Source organism: Acomys russatus, chromosome 25 (assembly GCF_903995435.1).
Source record: "Acomys russatus chromosome 25, mAcoRus1.1, whole genome shotgun sequence".
NCBI classification, from domain to species: domain Eukaryota; kingdom Metazoa; phylum Chordata; class Mammalia; order Rodentia; family Muridae; genus Acomys; species Acomys russatus.
The window spans coordinates 18,161,051-18,183,856 of record NC_067161.1 but is presented as its reverse complement, the minus strand read 5'-3'; the positions used below and the strand labels follow the sequence as shown (position 1 = coordinate 18,183,856).

At 48.5% G+C, this 22,806-nt stretch overlaps 1 protein-coding gene across 1 annotated transcript in view; it reads right to left on the bottom strand.

The window, feature by feature from the left end:
* Slit3 (slit guidance ligand 3) overlaps positions 1-22,806 on the bottom strand; it is a 588,765-nt gene that overhangs the window by 10,751 nt on the left and 555,208 nt on the right. The window contains exons 28-32 of the mRNA XM_051168450.1: positions 17,329-17,468; positions 13,820-13,913; positions 7,894-8,031; positions 5,305-5,545; positions 2,522-2,652 (exon numbers count right to left, since the gene is read on the bottom strand). Coding sequence (XP_051024407.1) covers positions 2,522-2,652; positions 5,305-5,545; positions 7,894-8,031; positions 13,820-13,913; positions 17,329-17,468 — 744 coding nt within the window. The remainder of the gene's footprint in view (positions 1-2,521; positions 2,653-5,304; positions 5,546-7,893; positions 8,032-13,819; positions 13,914-17,328; positions 17,469-22,806) is intronic.

Below are 22,806 nucleotides of genomic sequence, written 5' to 3'. Positions count from 1 at the left end.
GTCTCAAGTGGAAATACTGGGGTCAGGACTTCAGCCTCCCAGCTATGGGACTCTATTGCACTGTATGAGATTATCAGGTGGTCATTTCTCCCAATGCCAAGAGTGACCAATAGGTGGTGACAGAGTCCTGCAGGAACAAAGCGTTCCCAGGGAGTTCCCTGCAAGCAGCCTGGTCCACAGACCCAACTCTAGCAACTGACTCCTGTACCCCAGTGCCATAGCCTGCAGCCACACAGTGGGAGGGTGGCTTTAATGGAACCTGACCTGTGTCTAAGGCCAAGCTCTGCCCATCGTGCCTGGGATTCCTCTGAACAATCAGGCTTCCCATCCCTCAAACAGGAGTGATGTTGTTCACTGGTTCAGATGCTGCCCATCAAATGGGCAGCAAATGGGCTTGTGATAATTCAAACTGCCAGGGTATGCGCTCTGCCAGTTAGAGCTGACGCATACATGGAGTTTTTTTTTAAAAATATTTTTTATTTAATTTTAATTTATATGCGTTGGTGTTAGGGTGTCAGATCTTGGAGTTTGTCTCCCTGATAGCTTTAGATTCATTACATCTGGGGTAAGAACTGAAGATGTATATTTCTGTATTTATTTTTAATTTTTTTTTTCGAGACAGGGTTTCTCTGTGTAGCCTTGGCTGTCCTGGACTCACTTTGTAGACCAGGCTGGCCTTGAACTCACGGAGATCTGCCTGCCGCTGCCTCCCAAGTGCTGAGACTAAAGGCGTGCGCCACCACTGCCCGGCTATTTCTGTATTTATACCATATCACTAGGTATTGTCACCTCAGGGAACATGCTCTGCTCTCAGAATCACTGTTTCCTCCTTCTCTTGCTTGTTTCTTCCATCTCCCACTCCACTGTGTGTGTGTGTGTAAGTGTGTGTGTGCTATGCCCCCCAGCTCAAACTGCTGTTGAGGCAGGGTAGCCTTTGCTGTTCTGTTCTGGAACTCACTATGTAGACCAGGCTAGCCTTGAACTCATAGAGCTCTGCACATGCTTCTTGGAATGAGACCTTTGCTACGATGAGCAGTGCATGCCACTGGCTTTACCTAGTGGTTTTCAAACAGGGTTTGCTGGAGGACAATCTGAACCATCAGAAGCCTGCCCCGCCTCTATGTATCAACTGGCTTAAGTTCAATACAAAGTTTCAGCTGAAGACAAGATTTAGCTAACTGGACCTGTTCTTCACCAAACCCAAGGAATCAAGATCTTACCTCCCCACCGGGAGCGTGGCCTCTCTTGTGTGCAGAATTGGCCTGAGTTTGGCCCCTGGCTTTCTGTGACTCAGGGGTAGCACAGATTGGCATTAAAAGTTCTAGTGGTTATTAAAAACCATCATAAAATAGAAATAACCTATAACTTTAATCATTAATTGGTAGAGATTTGAGCGTCCATTATTCGAAGTGATTGGGATCAAAAATAGTTTTTCAGAGTTTGTGCTATCTGCTTGCAGTTTACGGGCTGACTGTCGCCAATCATAAATGCTTTAAAAACTGAAAACATGGGAATCGTAAAGTTTCTGATTCTGGGGATTTATTTCATATGAGGGATGCTCCATTCTTTGCCAAATGGCAGGAAGCATTCAGGATGAATGAGCAAGTCTGTGAGAGCGCAATTAGATAAGACTGGAGTGAGTAAGCTGAGTGTTGGCTTAACGTGACACATGACACACGAGGGAACTGTTGCACAGAAGTCATGTCAAAACTGTCTGCAGCTTACGGTGTCCCCCCCAACCCCAAAAGGCTTGAGTGCTGAATGCTTGCTCCAGAGTCCGTGGTACTACTGGCAGGTGGTGGAATCTTCAAGAAGTAAGGCCTATGAGGGAAGTCCTCTGCTCGCTGAGCTGCACAGCCTGAAGGGCATGGTGAGGCTCTGGCCTCTCTCCTCTCCTTGGCTTTCCAGCTGCTCACCTCATGGCACTTGCTCTAATACATGCTTCACACTATGATTAGGAAGCCAAATGACCATAGACTGAACTCTCTACAACCGTGAGCCAAGAGAAACCTTCCCTCTTGATAAGTTGATCATCTCTGGTATTTTGTTACAGCTACAGCAAGGTGCCCAACCTATAGGGTAACTGTTAAAAAGATGTAAGTTTAGGAAACACTGTCTTTCAGAACAGTTTGAAAGTCATTTAAGCACAGTCCGGGTTCCCTGGGTGCTCTTGGAATTTCCTCTCCTTAAATTGCATGCTAATTGCACTGCTCTCTTTCTTAAACTAATAAAAGATTAGGATGATATTTTGAAAAGGGCCCCTCATTAAGTAGCCTTGTCTCTATTGGAGCACCTGGCTCCACGCGTTGTAGCCAGCTGGCCATTTATCTTACGGTAATGAGGTGTCATCTCCCCACATGGGCCTGCCTTCCTTTTCTGCTTCTGCCTGCAGTAGCACCTTTCTCTCTCCCACCTGCCACTCTGTGAGAAGGGTGTCCGTGTGGGACAGGAGGCCCCAGAGTCACCTGGTATCCACTCTCCAGGAGGAAGATATTCTGTAGCTGATGAGGGAGGTCTTTACCTGTACACCGTGGTTGGAGGAGAGCTCAGGCTGTCATACACCAGCCTCACATGGCCTTGGTACAGCTCCAGTGCCAAAGGGTCGTTGTCTCCCTTGTAAAGAAGGATGCCATTATCTTTGTCAGTGGCCACCTGGGGACAGCAACCAGGATGCGTGGGTTAGGACTTACCCAAGTTCCAACATCTCCTCACCCACTCCTAGCACCCTCATGTGACTGCCTCAGAGCCTAGAACAGATTGGAATTCAAATCCATATTCCTTTTCTCATCTGGGCTATTTGTTCCAGAAGGCAATGCTCAAAGCTTATATTTCAGCAAATGCTAGCTGGGCAAATTTGCTTCAACAAATAGGCATTGAGCATGTACTATGTGCCGTGACATCAGGGTCACTGACCCCTCAAGGATGCTCAAGTCTCTTACATAAAAGAGTATCTGCACGGGGGCTGGAGAGATGGCTCAGTGGTTAACAGCACTGGCCGCTCATCCAGAAGTCCTGAGTTCAATTCCCAGCAACATGGCCACTCACAGCCATCTATAACAGGATCTGATGCTCTCTTCTGGCCCTCTATATGCAGATAGAGCATACATTAAATAAATAAGTAAATAAATAAAGATAAATAAAGAGATAGACAGATAGATAAATCTTAAAAAAAAAGGGGGGGGGGTATCTGCATTGAATCCACGGGCTCCTCCCATGTGATTTGTATCCTCTCTGGATGAATGACAACACCTGACATAGAGAAAATGCTATGGTGAAAGCTGTAATGCATATGTAGCAGTTACCATCATGCAGAACCTTTGAGATTGCAATGTGACTTTGCCACCTACAAATTTACACTAGAGAATGTGCAGTCAACTTATTTAAAAAAAAAAATCACAAATTGCCAGGTGTGGTGGCGCATGCCTTTAATCCCAGTACTTGGGAGGCAGAGGGAGGAGGATCTCTGTACGTTTGAGGCCAGCCTGGTCTACAGAGTGAGTCCAGGATATCCAGGGCTACACAGAGAAATCCTGTCTCGAAAAGCCCCCCCCCCCCCCAAAAAAATCACAAATGAAACATCTCATAATGCTTTAAATAGGTGTCCATTTTGGTCTGGATTAGAGTCATAGCTATCCTTGGCTATGGCCTGATGGCTGTCGGTTGGACATACCTGGGAGGGGCTAAGTGTGTCCTCACATGTTCAACATAGTGGCAATTTTCTTTAAAATGTTTTTGATCTGTGGCTGGTTGAGTGTGCAGGCATGGAAACTGGGATGGTCCTATCTATGCATGTCAGGAAGTCTGAGCTTGGTCTGCCCCTCCTACTAGTGTACAATGTGATCCAACAAAGTTACCTGCCCCTTTGAAACCCCTGTCTCTCCACAGGGAACAAGGAATAGTCACAAACAAAGGCAAAAGACCACAACTTAACTCCATGTATTCCATGAAGCAAGCAGTGTGCTCAGAGCCATCAGGGAAGTCGTAACTATACCATCGTCTGGGGTTCACCCCAGAGCAAGTCAGCATGAGTCTCTGTGAGCAAACCTGAGTTAAAGCTCTGCATAGGATTCTAGGTGCCTGAGGCGGGAGGCCAGGCTTCAGAAGAAGCTGCCCCACTGGCTGGCTGGCTCCACAGGACTGTGCATTTGGACGTCGGGAGCACGGGAAGCTGGGTAGGGAGGAGTGAGGAAGGGAGCAGGAGGGCTGTGGAAGTTAGAGCTTCCTGTTTGTCCTAGCACCGGCCCCAGCACTGCAGTCGTGCCCACTGGTCAGGCACTGCAGGGAGAGCATCTTTTTCTGGGTCCTTCAGCCCCACGGCCTGCAGCAGAGCCTGCTGTGTATAGGTGCTCAAGATACCTTTGCTGAACGAGTATAGAAGCTCCAGATTAAATCACTCAGCTAAGGTCGCAGAGCCCCATCATATGTCCAGCACTACCCAGCAGCCTCTGGGCTACTAATTGGCCAGCACTGTCCAGCTGCAATGCTGAGCCTATGCTGTTGAGAAAACAACTTGGTTCATACTAAACCTTTTTTTTCCATTCCCTGATGTGTCCTGCTTGCTTGTGCCTCTAGGCCTGTGGTTCTCAACCTTCCTAATGTTGTGGCCTTTAATACAACTCCTTATGTTGTGGTGGCCTCCTCCAAGCATAAAGTTATTTTGTTGCTACTTTATAACTATAATTTTGCTATGGTTATGAATTGTAATGTTAACATCTGATATTTCTGATGGTCTTAGGTGACCCCCACCCCATGGAAGGGTTGTTCAACCCCCAAAGGGGCTGAGAACTGCTGCCCTCGTGTTTGCATATGCAGGTCTCTCAGCTAGCTCCTCCCCATCTTTGGTCTTTATCTAGTCACCTCAGTTTCTTATCCTCCCTAAAATTTAGGCAAAGTCTTCTTTCGGATCTCACGTAGCTCTTCCAGCCTCTGGACAGCCTTCCCTGTTTCCTCCCCAGGAATGTGTCCTCATCTGTGTTCCTTCAGCAGCCAGCATCCTTTGTCACGTCTCTTTTCCTGTCTTCCTGGCTGCTTTGGCTTACATACCACTGGGTTCCCACTGTCCAGCCTATGATAGTTGCGAAGCTGATTTTTTTTTTTTTTTTTTTTAAGGGATGAATGAGTGAGGCAGTGAGGAGCTGTTGCCTGCTGTGAGAATCACCAGGGGGTTTCTAACAGACTGCTCTGGGCTGAGCTGGACCGGCTTCTGGCAAGCTGAGCCCCATCTCTGATATTCTGGGAGAGGCTGCAGCCTTGCTAACAATCTGGGAACCCCCAGCTGTAGATGGGAGGAAAGAGTATACAAACCTGTAGGGAGATGTTGGCCTGGGGCCGGACCTTGGCGGAGGCCAGTTCCACGTAGGAGTCCTTGCCCACAAAGTTCACAGTGATGAGCTTCTCACACCTGGGCCCGGCGAAGCCCGGGGGACAGCGGCAAGTGGGCTCCTGCTGCACCACGATGCACTGTGCCCCGTTTTGGCACTCATACTGGTCGCAGGGGCTGGTCTGTAGCAGAACCATGGGTGGGGGGTGCTCACAGAAGAGCCCACTGGGAAGAGGATGTGGGAGAGAGGAGGCACCCATAGTTATTGATAAAGAGGGAGGTTCCAATCTTGGCTCTAACAATTGACTGAGTCCCACAGATTGTCCTCTGATCTCTACAAGTGTGGCATGGTGTGTGTGTGTATGTGTGTGTGTGTGCGCCCGCGTGCACACACACACACACACACACACTACACGATAAATGTGAAAACTAAAAGAATAACTGAATCAGATTAGAATGAAGATTTCGGCCAGGAAATTCTGCCTTGCAAAGGTGTTCTCATACCTGTAACAACACACTGGGCCTTGAGCGCACTGTGCTAAAAGTAGCCATAAAGGCCAGCACCTGATTATTCACATGAGACTGTTCAAATGGAGAAGTGGGGTTCACAGAGACAAAAAGTAGAATGAGGTTGTCAGTGCTACAGGAGGGAATGGGGGGTTATTGATGGTGCTGGGGTTGGAGTGTTGTAAAGTGTGAAGAGCCCTAGAGATGGAGACACACGGCTGTAGGCGAGCTACCGCGTGACGAGACTATTGTAAAAGACTTATTTAAAACATTAATTAGGGGAGGGATGTCCTCTGCTCCCTCAACCCTCACTACCTGAGGCGGTCGGGAGAGCTGACCCCAGGGTCATGAGAATGGGAGGATTAGCTCTGCACCTTGCCTGGGAAAAACAGTGGAGCTGGCCCTGGTGGTAAAGGCACAAGTGAGCCATCCCTGAGGGTGTGAACGCAGGAAAACTAGCCTAGCCCCTCACAGTCTGCAGCACTTGGGAGAGTGGGCCCTGAACCTTGTTTGGGAAGCACAGGAGAGCTGGTTCTGGAGGCATGAGTGTTGGTGAGGGCATGAGAGCAGAGGAGCAGACCCTGCCTCCTGCCTATGGTGGCATTGGGTGGCCTAGCCTGAGCAGCGCTGGAGAGCTCCCCCTGGTGGTGCAGATAAGGGAGAGCAGGCGGGCTGACTAGCGCAGCTGGTACCCAGGCCCAGATCCAGGGCTCTGAATTGGCCCATCCCAAAATCTGCACATGGTTGGGCCATGTGAAAGGGCCAGTGCCTGTCTGTGTCTCTGCCTGCCTGCCTGCCTGGCTGCCTGCCTGCCTGGCTGGCTGGCCTGCCTGCCTGCCTGCCTGCCTGCCTGCCTGCCTGCCTGCCTGCCTGCCTGCCTGTCTCTCTCTCTCTCTCTCTCTCTCTCTCTCTCTCTCTCTCTCTCTCTCTCTCTGTGTTTATTTTGTGGGGTAGGTCAGGGAGGTTGCAAGGGTGAAGGGCAGATATGAGGGGATGTTGAGGTGAGAAGGACTGGGATAAGTGATCCGACACTCACAAAGGATCAATAAAAACTTTTTTGGTTTTGTTTTGTTTTTGTGAGACAGGGTTTCTCTGTGTAGCCTTGACTGTCCTGGACTTGCTTTGTAAAACCAGGCTGGCCTTGAACTCATAGTGATCCACCTGCCTCTGCTTCCCAAGTGCTGGGATTCAAGGTGTATGCCACCACTACCACCTGGCATTTTTTTCTTTTAATTTTACATGCACTGGTGTTTTACTTGCATGCATGTCTGTGTGATGGTGTCGGGTTCCCTGGGACTGGAGTTAGGACAGTTGTGAGCTGCCATGTGGGTGCTGGGATTTGAACCCAGGTCCTCTGAGAGAGCAGCAAGTGTTCTTAACCACTGAGTTATCTCTCTAGCCCCCTGCCTGTGACTATTTTTAACACTGCTGAACTGTTTCCTTAGGCTCAGATGAGGGCTAGGAAGAACTTACAACCCCTTCTTGGTTCCTTGTCTTGGAGTCTATGTCAAAGTTAATCTGCATATTTTGCGTTCATGCCAATCAATGTCACATTGATTTCAGACTGAGTGCCCTTTAAGTATGGTCCCTGCTCCTCCACTTTCCTACAACCCCATGCCTAACCCTTCCAGTGCGGGTTGAGGGGGACCTGGAGCGCAGGCTGATTTTCTACATACCCCACAGACATCTACCCACTTGACCAGTGCGGCCTCTTTGACCTTTCTTTGACCTTTCTTCTAGCATCAATTCCAGAGACTGATCCCAAGTGGCCTACTGAGTCACCTCCATCTTTTTCACTATCTTTTATTATTTGACAATAGGAACTGACCTGGGCTCATATGCATGCTAAGCATTGAGCTATATACTCAGCCCTCATGTCTTTTTCTGCCATCAAGATGCCAAGAATACTTTCAGATTCCAGCCACCCCACAAGCTGGACTCCAAGATGGTGGCATCTTCCATTAGGTAGAATCACTTGTCCTACTTGGAGTTGCCATGGTTAGCTGCAACCTGTTCCCCCCCTCCCCCGCCCACCCCGCTCCTTTGGATGCTCTCCTCTGCCATACCTGAAGCCCTGGGGGCAGATGCATGTGTAGCCATTGACTGCATCCACACATTGAGCTCCATGGCGGCACTTGTGAGCTGCACAGTCGTCATTGTCTGTCTCGCACAGCTTTCCACTGTAGCCAGGTACACACTCACACCTGGAACACAGGCAGAGAGAAGCTTGCTTGGGGTCTGCCAGTTCGCTTGCAGGTGCTCTTGTGCCTCCCTTGTCACACCTCTCATTCTGCCTACTCTAGTTCCTTTTAAGGTTCACCAGGCCTGCCTCTCCTACTGGGCTCTGCCTCTGCTACTTGTGGTCCATGGCCTTTGTTCCTAGAGTCAAGGTCTGCCTGCTGGCACTGTAGGAGATGGGACAAGTTTTGTTTTCAGAACCTGGTTGGGAGCACCGGATGCATCACCCAGCTTTTGGGTCAGATCTGGTTCTTTCTACTTCAAGTTGACATTCTGGGTGTCCCTGGTACCAGACACCTGGCTGAGAACCTTTAGGGAGCCTCTTATCAGATCCTCAGGGGTCTGCAGGGATGAGCCCTATTCAAGCTACTTCCCCCCCCCCCCCGAAAGCCCCATCAAGTGAAAGCGACACTTACTGGGTCAGATGCTATTTTACAAGTACTGGCCTCTCTATCTTGTATGTTTTCTCAAAGCCACTGGTTGTCAATAAACTGTATAGTGCAGCGAACACGGTGTAAAGTCAGGCCGTGCAGTATAGAGACGATGACAAAGAATAAAGGAAAGGATGGCGTCTGTACTGTTATTGTCTTTGCTTTATTGCTTGTTTGGACATCTGAACTAAGGAAGGATTAAAAGTTCTCGTTTCCCAGAGGATGGGATGGAAGGAGCTGCCCTTGCTTAGGCTCCAGTCCAGCTGGTCCAGCCCTTACCCAGAGAGCAGCAGGTCCACAGCCCTACACACTACTCTAGCACTGAAACCAAGTCTGTATGTGGTCAAAACATGTGTCTGTGGCTCATCCGTTTGCGGTTAACACAAACCAGAAACGCTTGCACAGAAACAGACCTGAGAGTGCCCAGGCCCAAGGCACCTCCAGAAACACACACACGCACACAGTGTTCACTGGCCTTGCTCCCTCCTGCGAAGCCTGTGCCCATCAGCTCAATCCTGCTGGGCAGAGTAAAGTCAAAATGCCATCTATCCAAGTTAAAAGGAGAGGGGGCAGTGGCAGGGAATTCAGGGCAAGCACCCTCAGGACCTGACTCTTAAAAAAAAAAAAGTGTACCGCTGGGCATGGAGGCAGGTGGATCGCTGTGAGTTCGAGGCCAGCCTGGTCTACAAAGAGAGTCCAGGACAGCCAAGGCTACACAGAGAAACCTTGTCTTGAAAACCAAAACAACAACAACAACAAAAGTGAAGAGACACTCATCCTCCCTCCCTCACAGACAGTGAGGTAGAACCCCAGCATCATACAGAGCTAGGTAAGTGGATGGCTAGGCAAGATTCTAGAGGGGCATGGTGACCCTGCAGAGACAGTTCCAGGATCTGGTCTGACTGGGTGGGCCCGTGTATGTTCAGGTGTGGTGAACTGTACTAGGTTCCTACCAGTTCATCTTCATGTACCTGTCTGCAAATCTAAGATGTGCAGACTGCCGATGCATTAGAGCATATTCTAGGGGCATGGTCTACCAGAGTGGTTTGTTTGTTTGTTTTTGCTTTGTTGTTTATTCGCTTCTGAGACAGGGTTTCTCTATGTAATCCAGGACAGCAAGTTCCTGTACTGGAACTTGCTCAGTAGACCAGCTGGCTGGGCTTGAACTCAGAGATCTGCCTGCTTCTGCCTTCTGAGCGCTGGGATTAAAGGCCTGTGCTACCACTGACCATTGTTCATTTGTTTTTAAGATAAGGTCTTATGACAAGGCCAGGTTAGCCTCAAGTTTCTCAGGGTACCTAGGCTGGCCTCAAACTCTTGACTCCTCTACCTGGGTTTTTAAGTCCTGGTATTTAAAGTGTCTACTACCAGGCTGGGGAGATGAGGCAAACTGAGGTTCTCACACAGAGGCTGGAAGTTCAGTTTCCAGCACCCACAGCAGGCAGCTCACAGCCACCTATAACTGTGGTGCTAGTGGGACCTGACACCCTGTTCTGGCCTCTGCAGGAATTTGCACATGCATGCGTACACACAAACACATAAACAAAAAATATCGGGGGTGGGGCAGATTTAGAGAGATGGTTCAGACTTAACAGGATAAAGCCATCCCTGAGAGCTTGGAGTTCAAGGCAGCTGATGGGTAGGGAAGCTACTCTCACTTTCAAACTCAGTGGTGCAGGCCTGAAGGCAGAAGTATCTACAGAGCTTGGTCCATAGAGTGAGTTCCAGGACCACCAGGGCTACACAGAGAAACCAGTCTCAAACAAACCAACCGACCATGGCCTCTGACACAGGGAAGCACGGCTGGGCCTGGCACTACACTTCCACACTTCCATGAGATGCTGGTGTAGGTTTATTTGATTTTTTTTTTTTAGTATGAAATTATTTTTCTTTTTAGCTCAAAATAAATGCTTAACATTTTGCCATAATAAAGACCAAAGGCAAACCTTTGAAAAAAGGGAGGAAGCACATTTCCCTTCCCTGGGGAACCAGTGAGGCAGACACTGTGACTGTGACTGGGGCTTGTTTCTTCCCTCAGGACGAATCTAGGCAAACCAAACAGAAAGCTCTCCCGGGCTCTTCCTCTACTGTCAGCTGTATCTATCCAGGCTGAGCCTGCTATGCGCCGGTAGGGTAAGACCCAAACCCTCCCACCCCAGGTGCAACATGGACAAGTGATTTGAAACCAGGGCCCTTTAACCTGTCCGTATAAAACCCTTCCTAAGGAGATTCGGTGAGGGTGCCACCTTAGGTAGCAGCATGGCTGAGGTTTTGGGTTTAATTTTTTAACCAATATATTTTATTACAACTTATTGACCAAGCGTATGTCACTTACAACCCGACTAACCGAAACAATATGAAAGGATTAAGAAACACAACAACAAAACAGTAAGGATGGATATCAGTTTCGAGGAATGGCTCCCCCATCTCCCACCCCCTCCCTCACCCCCCACCCCCTCCCCCACCCGCCAGCGTACTCAGCAGGATTTCTTTTGCTGGAACCTGGAGTAACCAGAACCCGGAAGCCTTCTAGAAGTGACGATGTGGAGTGATGAACAGTCAAAACTATCCTAAGTCTCCAAAAAGCCCCGCCTCCAGTTCTGGGCTCATTTATATATCTCCTCCCAGAGTCTGTTCATAGGATCTTTTCAGCTGGCAACAATCAAGCTCGCACACGAGGTGGTTGGTCTTTTATTGGATTAACCTCACCTGTTCTTTCACAAGACTGTTCCGATCGATCTTGCACTTGGGATCCTAAAGAACAGGTATATCTCTCCCTCATGCTGGTTTGAGGACCTTGCTCCCCATGGCAGGGGCTAGACCACACTTCTCGGATTACAGAGGCAGGAGGTGGTGCCACTTCAAATTCTCTTTGTTTTCAAACATTTTGCTCTATCTTTCACGTCGATAGTACGTGAAATTTGTGTTGGATCTAGGGACCATGGACCAAGGACTGCTGGAATCTCTGGATTTAGCTGAGAAATCAGCCAGACGTGGATTGACTAGCGGCCCCACTCTCTCTCTTAGTTCCCTGGCAGCTGGGTGTGCGTCACTGGGTATGGGCCGTGAGGGCCGCAGTTTCTCTGTTGGAAGCTTAAAGTGTTCCTGAGATGAGGAACTGCATGGAGTGTTCAGTGTACACAAGTCAATGGGATCTCTGCTATAATGTTCAGGACCTCCGAGCAGATCTGTCTGACATTGAGCCCTCATTAAAGTGTCCCCAAGGATGAGTAAAGGTCATTCCGACTGCATCACCCTCTCTCACTAATGTCCCTCTAGGCTGCTGTGGGATATCAGGTGTTTGGTGATGAGAGGGGAGGAGGACACAGTAATAAAAATGCCCCAGCGGGAGCACAGATTATTGTTTTAAATGCATTCCATTATAAAAACTACCATCACTGAGTTGGCTTCTAGACTTTCTGAGACACTATCTCCTGGGAGACAGGACGTGACAAATAAGTAAGATGACTCAAGAGAAGCCTGGCTGGTGCCTTTCTATCTTATATTGTCCCTCCATTATAATAGAGGGTGAGGTTTTCAGAATAAACGTCAGAGGATGGTGGAAAACCTGGCAGCTCTAATGCTCGGTGTCCACAGCCACCCCTGACCCAGTGCCCCATGGCCTGCTGCTGTGTGCTTTCAAAGTCAGAGCCCTCTACGTTTGCTGCCTCTTCACTTGATCTTGAATACTATTCATCTCTTCAGCCTGTAGCTCTGAGGGCTAGTCACCACTCACTGTTCCTTCCTGACACACCCGAAGACCTTTGCCTGACAGTCTGGGCTTCTCTGTTTTGGATCCAAGCACGACTTATGCGCATTTCATCTCTCCAGTTTGCACTTCATACAGTTTTGTCCACCTGCAGCATACAGCCTGGCATGTAGTAAATAGAAGCTTTCAATTGATGTTGGGTCCTGGGGTGGTGGGAGTGTGGGAGCTGCACTCAGATGACACCGCCTCCTGGGATTCCTTCCTTCCTCCGAGGGGCATGAGCAGACAGGAGGATGTGAACGGGGTGGCTCACAGAGAAGCTGCGGCTTTCTTTATCTTGGCCAAGCCTTACACCTCTTGCAATTCCTCTGGAGATGAGCAATATGCCCAGGATGGCACCGTAGAAAAGGACAATACAGACCTGGGGGGATGGCTCAGTGGGTGAAATGTTTGCTGTACAAGCCTGAGGACCCAAGTTCAGATCCACCAGAACCTACATACAAGCCAGATGTGACCGGCATGGTGGCACACATGTTTAAACCCAGCACTCAGGGAGGCAGAGACAGGTGGATCTCTGTGAGTTCCAGGCTAGCCTGGTCTACAAAGCAAGTCCACGACAGCTAAGGCTACACAGAGAAACCCTGCCTTGAAAAACCAAAAAAACCAACCAGCCAACCAACAACCCCCCCCACAAACAAACAACAACAACAACAAAAACAAAATACCACCTCCAACAAAACCAAACCACAAAAGCCAGCCAGCCATGGCGTCACAAACTTCAGGCTTAGTAAGAACATCCTTGTCAATATTCCATGTCAACCTGCGACCTACACACAGGCCATGTTGATGAGAGCACCAAACTGTACATATGCACACACACACAGAGAAAGAAAGAATAGAGACAGTGTATGGGAAGATACACCCAGGCTCAAGAACTTGTGGTCTTTTGCGTCTGCCTCTTCCTAACTCTCAAAATTGCTCATGTGGTCCCCTGTTGCTAACTGGCTCTGTTGCTGGAGATGGAGGAGACAGCTAGCTGCACCCATGGCAGTGGCTGCTGAAGTGACTGATTCACAGCTCCTGGTTCTACTACCTCCCTCCCACAGGTGCACAGTCTAGCAAACTTTCTGTGGTCGCGGGGAAGCAGGACCGCAAAGGCGGTCCACCAGGAAGGCTACACATTAAGAAGGTGACAGGACACCCATTCAGATGGTGGCGCTAGCTCCGATGGCTCCTTCTGTGGATGGCTCCACCTTTTCAGCTCTGGAAAGGAGAGCTACACTAAGAAAGAGAGGAGAAGGTGGGAAAAGAGAATGAGAGGACAAAGGGAGGGGAAGAGGAAGAGGAAGAGGAAGAGGAAGAGGGGACGTATCCATCTCTTTATCTTTTTCCACCATCACAAAAACACAGAAAGGAAGAAACTAAAAGACAACGGATACTTGTGGAAATATGACTGGGCCTGGGTCGGAGACACACATGAGTACAGGAGAGAGGAAGATGGGGTGACAGGCTAGTTAGGGGGACCCAGGCACTACCTGACTTGGGGCCTCAAACCCAGGCTGTTGGAGGCAGAGTCCTCAGGACTCCATGCCAGAACATGAGGCCTGGCCTTACCTGAATCCTTTGTCCAGGGAGATGCACTTGGCCTCATGTTGACAGAGGTTCATCTCAGGTACACAGTAGTCAATCACCTCATCACACAGCTCCCCTGGAGGGCAGAGGGCAGAGAAATAAGGCATCGGGGAGGATATCGGGGGTCACCGAGGCCATAAGGTCAGACTTGTCTCACCCCAAGTCATAGGTCCTGGACACCAGGGGCCCTACATTCTTCTCTTGGTCTATCCTGTCTACGGGACTTCTGACTCAGTTTCCCTAGAGTGACAATAAGATCCCTGTTATCTCTCCTGGACAGTCAGTATCCTCTGGCTGTTTTTCTTATATTTTTGGTTGTAAGCCCAGCCTTTAATGGCTGAGCCATCTCCTCAGCCCCTGGCTGTTTTTCTTGATCTTCCTGGAGCTGTTGAAGCTGAAGCCACAGGCCAGACCCTGACCCCGGGCTACGCTTACTCACATTTTCCCCCTCCCCCCATTCACCACCGCCTGTGTATTGAGTATCATCTACGAGGGAGGTATGGACCAGGAGCTGGGAACACAATCATCTTTTCCCATTGCTTAGTGAGAGTTATCTGCGGACAGGCAGGGCAGTTACCACTCCAGGTTGTGAATGCTACCAAAAAGGTAAACAGTGGATGTAGGGCGGGTGCCTGAGAAACAACTCACAATCTTTTTGGGGCCAGAGCAATCTTCCTGGAAAAAATGGGCAAAGCATGCTTTATCTGCTACAGGCAAGAAAGCCCTTTGGATGCTTCAGAGAAGGCAATAAAGAAACCTGAAGTTCTGATCCCTGGATATACTATCTTGGAGGTTCACAGCACTGCAAAAATGCCCAATATGTCATAAATACCCAGGGATAGGGCTTGCGGATAAACTCGATAAGCTGGCATCACCTGACATGTGTGTTAGGAATGTAAAAATAGGGTGAGGAGGCAGGACTGTATCATGGAGCAGAGACTAGTTTAAAGCCAGGATTTTATTTTATTTTTGTACATTAAATATTGTACTTGTTTTAATTTTTACGGGTATAGGTATTTTGTCTGAATGTATGTCTGTGACCACAGGCATGCCTAGTGCCTGCGGAGGTGAGCTGATGGCATCAGGTCCCTGATGACTTGTGTTACAGACAGCCCTGAGCCACCATGTAGGTGCTAGGCCTTGAACCCAGGTCCTTTGAAAGAGTAGCCAGTGTTTTTAACTGCTGAGCCGGAACTTTATTTTTGAAAAGCCAAGTAGAAGGTGATCTAAGAGAGGAAAACTTCTAACCATGGATGCTCTTTGCATGAAGGTAGATAGGGGGTTGGGGTTAAGAGGGGGCAAAAAACCCCCCAAAACTCCAAAACAAACAAACAAACAAAAACAGGGACAGGAAGTATAAAGGTGGCTGTACAGTGACTGCAAGAGTCTGGTGTCTGCTGTGGTGGGGACAGTCTGACCCCTGCCCTGCTCCGACATGGAACTGAGCTGCACTTGTCTACATTTGTCCAGGGAGGGCACTGTGTTCTTGGGAGGCCCTCCCCCTCTTCCTAGTTCTCCGCAGAGTCTCAGGTAATAGACAAGTGTCTCTCGGGAGGATGTGGATATGTTTTGAGACAGAGAAACCATAACACTTCCCCCTCTCCATTGCAAACTGCAACACACCTGCAGTGTAGCCTGGTGACCTGCAGATATCAGGCAGGGCACCATGGGGCAGGTGGTACAGCTCAGTTTCCCACCTTCATGCCCATCTGCATGTTGGGAATTTTTTAAGGGTCTGTCTCTGCCACAGAGCAAATCTGAGCCTCTCTACCCTCCCCTTAGTGGATGATTTGTGATTTAATTTTGGTCTTTTGATACAGAGTTTCTCTATGTAATAGCCCTGGCTATTCTAGGTTTCACTCTGTAGACCAGGCTGGCCTCAAACTCACAGAGATCTGCCTGGCTCTCAAATGATGGGCTCAAAGGTGTGTGTCACCACTGCCCGGCTGAGCACATTGCTTTGCAAGAAATATTTAATGCTGCGGAGGGCTACCTCTTGTCTTAGGTAGGCAGAGGAAGCTGAGGCTACACTGTAGCCATGATGTCTCTAGAAGGTTCCTTCAGTGTTCTGCATATAGCAGGTGCCCAATAATGGCTGCCTGTTGCCAATGCCAACTCTTGGTTACACCCATGCTCTCAGAAGATGGTGAGAGGCACAGCATGGGGAGGTTTCCCTGCACATGCACCCAGCACAAAGGTTTGCCTGCATCCAGGAAGCCCGGAGCTAAGAGAAGAGAGAGTCTTTCCCACTGGCCTTGGCACAGGCCACAATCTCCAAAGCTGTACTGGAGAATCAGCCCTTGAGCCGAGTGAGGGCTTGACAGCAAAGTCTCTGTGGGGCAAAGGAAGTGTCTGCATGTCCTCTTCTGAAGGTATGACAAGCGCCTCCAGATACCACCTCTGCCTCCTCCCTCCGGCTCCACTTCACAGACGAGCAGGGCTCCCTGGACTAGGGCACAGGGACCCCTAAGCAGAACCATCGCATTTCTCTTTGTTTCTGTTTTGGATTTCCAGATGATGTTACTTAGAACACAATATGTCTAGGTCTGTAATGGTGGTGTGGGGTCGGGTAAGAAGAGACCGAATACACTGGGAGTGGACACAAGCGGCAATCCTTACAGCAGGAATGCTCACAATTCTAGCGTGCCAGTTTGGGTCATGGCTCCAAAGAGATGGCTACCGTTATAGGCAGTGTTTCTCAAGAGTTTATACTTTCTACTGTTTTCTAAAACCACGGAGTTAAATTCTGTAGAATCACTCTTCAAAGAATGCATGGAAGTGAAGTCTGGGATATGCTCTCTCAGGTCGACTTCATAGACAGGCTGCTTGCATCAGCTGGTGACAGTCTCTTCTCAAGCTAACTACACCCATGAGGGGTTGTAGATGTAGGAAACCGAGGCGCTGGGCGTTGGTGGCGGGTGGGTGGGAAGGGACCCCTGAGAAATCTTCCCCTAGGATCAGTTCTCCACTGTCGTCTCACATCCCCCTGGCCTTCTCCCATTGAAGGTCGTGTTTCTCAGCCTGAGCTTTAAGCTCCGTATGAGAAAGAACTGGGTCTTGTTCAGTTTTGCATTCCCGGCCCCTAGAAGAATTGTGTGGAAGACAGATTTCCGGACCTAGACCAAGCACCAATTGTGACAGTCTCTCTGGCCAGCCTCAAGCATTCGGGGTTCCTAAAGGAGGCGGTGGCTGGGCTTTGAGCGCCGCACAGGCAGGTGGAAGAGCCTTGTGAGTTCCGCTGCGAAGCGGGGAGAAATCAGAGGTTGACTTGGGACAGGGTGAAGATGGAGGAGAGGGACAAACAACACAGGAAGCATTGGGGGAAGCCTCTCTTGGTATTGGCATCTCAGTCTCTTTAATACAGAGAGGAGGCCGTGTCCCTCTTCCTCCAAGGATACCACTAAGAAAATCGCAACCTCTCAGTGACATCCTCAAGCCCACTCCACCCTACTCCACCAGCACGGGAGCACATCCCCCCAAAACAGCTTTACCTGTGTAGTTAGGTGGGCACACGCAGGCATAGTTGTTCATCCCGTCCACACAGGTGGCATTGTTTTCACAGTCGTTGTCCTCACAGTCATCTGGGTTGATCTCACACCGTTGTCCCTCAAAGCCCAGCGGGCAGGAGCAACTTTAGGGATGTGTATGTAGGGAGGGGAGCGTTCCAGGGCCAGGGAACAGGGAGGGTTGTAAAGGTAGGCAGGAAGGTAGGGTGGCAGGGGTAGAAGGGCGCAGAAAACACAATTTGTCAGCTTTTTCTTGTGGCTGGGTCTAAGACACATTGGACACGGAGGCCTTGGGGACCCAACAGAGCCGTTCTGTCTAGCTACCCATTTCCAGGCCATGTTCTGGCCCCCTACTTTCCCTGTTGCTTCATCCCAGTAAGGCTTCTACACCTCCCTTGCAGCTGGAAGCGGTTTCCTGGAAATGGCTTAAATCTCTGCCGTGTCGTGTGTTTGAATCCCCCCCTTTCCTTTGACTTCTCTGTCGAGTAGACGGTGAGGGCCAGAAAAGCACCCCCACTTAATGTTTCATTCTAAGGCAGACTTTCTATGTTGAGGGGTAAACAGGGCATCTCAGGCAAAGTCACAGCTCCGCAACTAGGCACAAAGGAATGCAGTCTGGTCTGGCACTTTCGAGATGTCTGATCTTGGGTAGTCATGAGATTTAAAGATGGTAGAAAACAAGTGGAGGGGCACACAGCAACAGAAAAAGCACTCTTGATACTTAGTTCTAGGGAACCCCCCCCCACACACCATAACCATCTCTCCGATTTCTATTCCTGCCATGTCCCGCCACCCCGGCTTCTGAGGAGATGGTGTGGGATGACCCCTCTCCTGCCAAGACTGCGGACCCTTTCTGAGCTTATCTTAAAGGATGTCCATCAGCAGGTGCATTTTTCCCCCTTTTCCTCTGCTGTGGTGCATCTGTTTGAGATTACCTCCTTTCCCCCCACCCCTTTCTGGCAAACCTTGCTCATAGGAATGGGCACGCAAGGTTAAATGAGAACAGCTGAAGGCTGGGTGGGCAGCGGTGAAGCAGCCAGGGGTTAGAAGTGCCGCGGGGCGGGAGAGTCTGATGAAGTGGCTCTGGGAAGTTCACTCTATCCGGGCCCATGTTCTGGTCAGGGAGTTAGGGCCATCCAGGAAAGCAGCTCCAATTTGGACCTGAAGTCTCTACTTCGCATATGGATTAAAAAGTAAACTAAACCAAGAGAAAGCCAATTGCCTGGCCCCAGAATTCCACTTTAGCCTTCTCCTCACAACCTGAAAAACAATCACAGCCTACAAAAGTCCAAGGACTCCTGAGGGTCGAACTCATGAGTAGCAGAGCAAAAACCGACCCTCTCTCTGTTATAGACCCAGGGCATCATGAAGAGGGCCAGGTCCTTGTAGCCACACAGGGGCAGGTACTCAAAGATCAATGACTTTAACTGTTAGTTCCTCCCCCGCCCCCTGAAAACCAATTCCTTTGTTTTTTCTGGGGTCTTCGATTGCCTGGCAGGGGCAACAGACATGATGGATGGTCAACAGAGTAGGTGTTGCTAATGGTTAGAAAGAGGGTGGGGGGGATGTTAAAATTTCTTCTGTCCTTATCAGGTACCTTGAAGGGGTTCTCAAGACGAAGCTTTTTAAAGGGCGGATTGGGACCCCATATGGGAGCCCGTAACTGAATTGTAGGGATTGTGAAAATTCTGGCAACAGCAAAAGGTTTCTGAACGAACACAGTCCAAAATTTAATTAAAAATCAAATGCCTAATGAATCCCAGGTGTTTGTGTGGCAGTGCTTGCTGGTGCCACATCACATGACTTCTCTGCAGCTTTGGTTCTGAGCATACGTGTGGCCTTTGCACTGGTGTGTGCTGTCACACCACACTGCACGAAACACCTCTGCACAGACTGGAGACTTTTATATACTGTGAATTGCAGCGTTTTACTATACACATGCAGTTTTCTACTGTTATGGAAACATAATGGCTTGAATACAGAAATGTGAATATTAATAAAGTTTTAAAACTGATATAGTCTTTACTTTTAATATTTTCCTACCATAACTCCTCATCAGTTTAGTATATCTTTGGACTGTATTGTGTTAGAATGTTTAATTTTAGAAATTGCTGTTTGACACTTTGGTTGTAGGACATAAAGAAATCAAGCTAGAACTAACTGGAAAGCTTTCTCTCTATTGACTAGATTTCATAGTGTCAGAAGGTTCTACGCAGGACTCAGAGGGAGAAAAGTATCCTTAGTGGGCTTACCCAGTGGTGGATCTTCCAGGTAAGATGTTACACAGGTGTGCTAGTAACATCAACTGTTATGGGTGTAACCAACTGCTGATTGGATTTGAGGCCTACTCCATGGGAGGGAATACCTGCCTGACAACTGTACACTTGGCCAAAGGCCCATGGCTCAGGAGGCCATAGCTCAAGGAGGGGACCTACTACTGTTGTTTTGCTGAAGGGATAGATTGTGCCTCTCTATGTTTATACCCATAGATTGGAACTACTGTCAAAGCTGGGTGGTCAGGTATGGAGTATAAGTGACAACCGAGTATTCAGCCCCAAATGGGACATTTATATCATCAACCCCCAAGGCTCATCAAAGAACATTAAGGAGGGGTGGAAAGGATATGAGAGCTGGAGGACGGTAAGGAGCGTTGTGAAACACTGTCTTTCAGGAGTGGTATGGCTGTTGCTCTCATGAACTCATGGCAGTTACCGTTAGCTATATAAGGCCTGCATTAGATCAGGCCAGTCAACATTCCCACATGGAGGTGAAGTGGGAGAGGAGCTATGGGCAGCTGCTGGCTGCTGGGGGTTGGGTCACTTTTCTGGGGTATGGCTGTTGGTAGGCTGCCCATGCTCTGGTGGATGGCCCCACGCTCATGCATATGCAGGTGGTACTAATTGGACCCAGTGGGATATTAAATAAAAAGGAGATGAGGGTGGAAGGCAGATGCACTGGTTGAGATCTGAGCAGAGTGGGAGGGGTTATTTGGGTTGGATATGACCAAGTTACATTGTACACATGTGTGAAGTTGTCAAGGAATAAATAATACTCTAAAATGCTACTGGGGTTGCTGACTTGAGTGTCATAAAAAGTTGTTATGTTGGATTTTTGGCTTGGGTTTAGGATAGAATTTCCAACCATTTCTGAAATGGTCCTAAATATACCTCTGTCATTCCATACCATGTCTTTATGCAAAATGCTGTTCTAAATGCTGTACTTTAAAATAAAAATATCTATAAATTCTGAAAAAAAACATTGGAGGTGCTTTATGCTCTACAGTATCAAATATTTAGCCAACACTTAATTAATCTCATTAGTATACAAATTTACCTTTGTCTTTAATACATAGTAATATATATATGTTAATGATATATAATATATAGATACACCTAAGAATTGTTTAAAAATAAATTTATTATTATACCCTAGGCATGAAAGAATATGAATTTTTCATATACTTTAAAATATTAAAAATAATTTTATATGTATGGGTGTTTTATATGTATGTATGTATGTATATATGCATGTATATATGTCTGTGCACATGTGCATGCAGTACCCACGGATATCTGAAGAGGGTGTCAGATGACTGTAACTGGAATTGTAGACAGTTGTGAGCTACCATAAGAGTGCTGGGAATCCAATGTAGGCCCTCTGGAAGAGTAGCTAGCGTGCTTAATCAATGAGCAATCTCTCTGGTCCAGACTTTTTTGTTTTTTAAATATACTTTACTAGCAAGGGTTGAATAAAAATATCCAGGGCAAAAAGGGGTCATGAGTGGAAATATTTTGAAAAGCCCTAGCCAGGACAACTCCAGGAGCAGTTTCTCTTTTTCTATGAATCTAAGTATGTATGTATGTATCATGTATGTATGTATGTATGTATGTATGTATGTATGTATGTATGTATGAACTACCTAATTTATTTATTGGCTTGTCTGTTTTACAGCTTTTGCAGAAATGCTCTGTGGATGAGCTACATCTTCAGCCTTGGTCTTTGCTCATTTGGCGAGCAGGCAATGCAGCAAGATGGAGCACCTGAGTGGAGAGGGCAAGTGATGCTTCTGGAATTCTGACACTTTAGAGGTGCTGTGCATTGGACTGTGGTCCTCTGGAAAATGATGGAATGAGGTGCTACTCCTCTGGACCTTGAATGTGACCTTATTTGGAAATGGGGCTAATGCAGCTTTGATGATGGGTTAAAGACATAGGAGGGCAGATTCCCAATCCAATATGGTGTCCTTGTAAGACAGTGGTTCTCAGCCTTCCAAATGCTGCTGCGACCCTTTAACACCGTTCTTCAACTATAAACATTACTTTGTTTCTACTTCATAACTGTTGTTTTGCTACTGCTATGAACTGTAATATAAATAGCTGATATGCAGGGTATCTGATATCTGACCCCTGTGAAAGGGTCATTTGACATAATAGGGGTCATGGCCCACAGGTTGAGAACCACTATTGAAAGAGGACAGCTGTGGAGAGACACATAGCCCAAGGGCTCTGTGATGAGGCAGATTAAAGCTACAATGATACAGCTGTAAGGCAAGGAGCACCTAAGACTTCAGTAAACCAGAATCCAGGACTAGACAGGGAGTGATGCTCCCTCCCACTGGTTTTAGAAAGAGCTAGGTCCTGCACACACTTGAGTGTTGGGTGCCAGGTCTCCAGCACTGTGGGGAATATTTCGATTATTTTAAGCCTTCTTGTCTGGGCAGTTGGGAAGACATAGGAACTGACTCAGGATTGAAGAGGGTGGTGAAGCCATTCTTCATAAGCCCTGCCCCCGCTACTGTGTCTCTGCCTGCCTGCTGGAGTGCTGTCCTACGGCAGAAGGTGGCACTTCCCAGGAGCACACACAGACATGCCATTCCCTACAAAGATAGTTAAGTTTCCAGTTCACATGAAAATTGTCCAAGATGGAAGGTGAAGCAGGGCCCTGTCAGAGAAGCTCTGCCCCCACCACAGGCTTGAGTTGGGGCAGAACCCATCCACTTTCATCCCTGGGGGTATACTTCCTGACTGGAACCACCACAGCCATCTCCTCTCTTGTTCTTGGTGAACAGAAGTGGGTGGTTTGACTGACTCCAGGCAGGAACAGGAACAGCTCCTGCGTTCCACTTTTCAGGAGTCCTGGTTGGGTGTGGCTGGCTTGGCAGGGGGACGCATGAGCCAGCTGGGTTCTCTGGTGATTTCTTCCCTAGACCACACAGCAGCCTCTGGCTGGAAGACTTTTTGATAGTTAATTATGTGCAATTTGGGCTTTGATGTTGCCCGGTGTCTGCCTGGCACCAGGGTCTCATCTTTCCTGTGAAGGGACTGTTGCCTAACCCGATGTACTGTGGGAGGCCCCCTTTTCCAGTGATCTGCTTCTGCTGGGCCACAGCTGGGCAAAGTGCACACCTGAAAGCTGCTGGGAGACAGATGGGCCACAAGCGTCACCCCTAGCAGTTGCCACCTA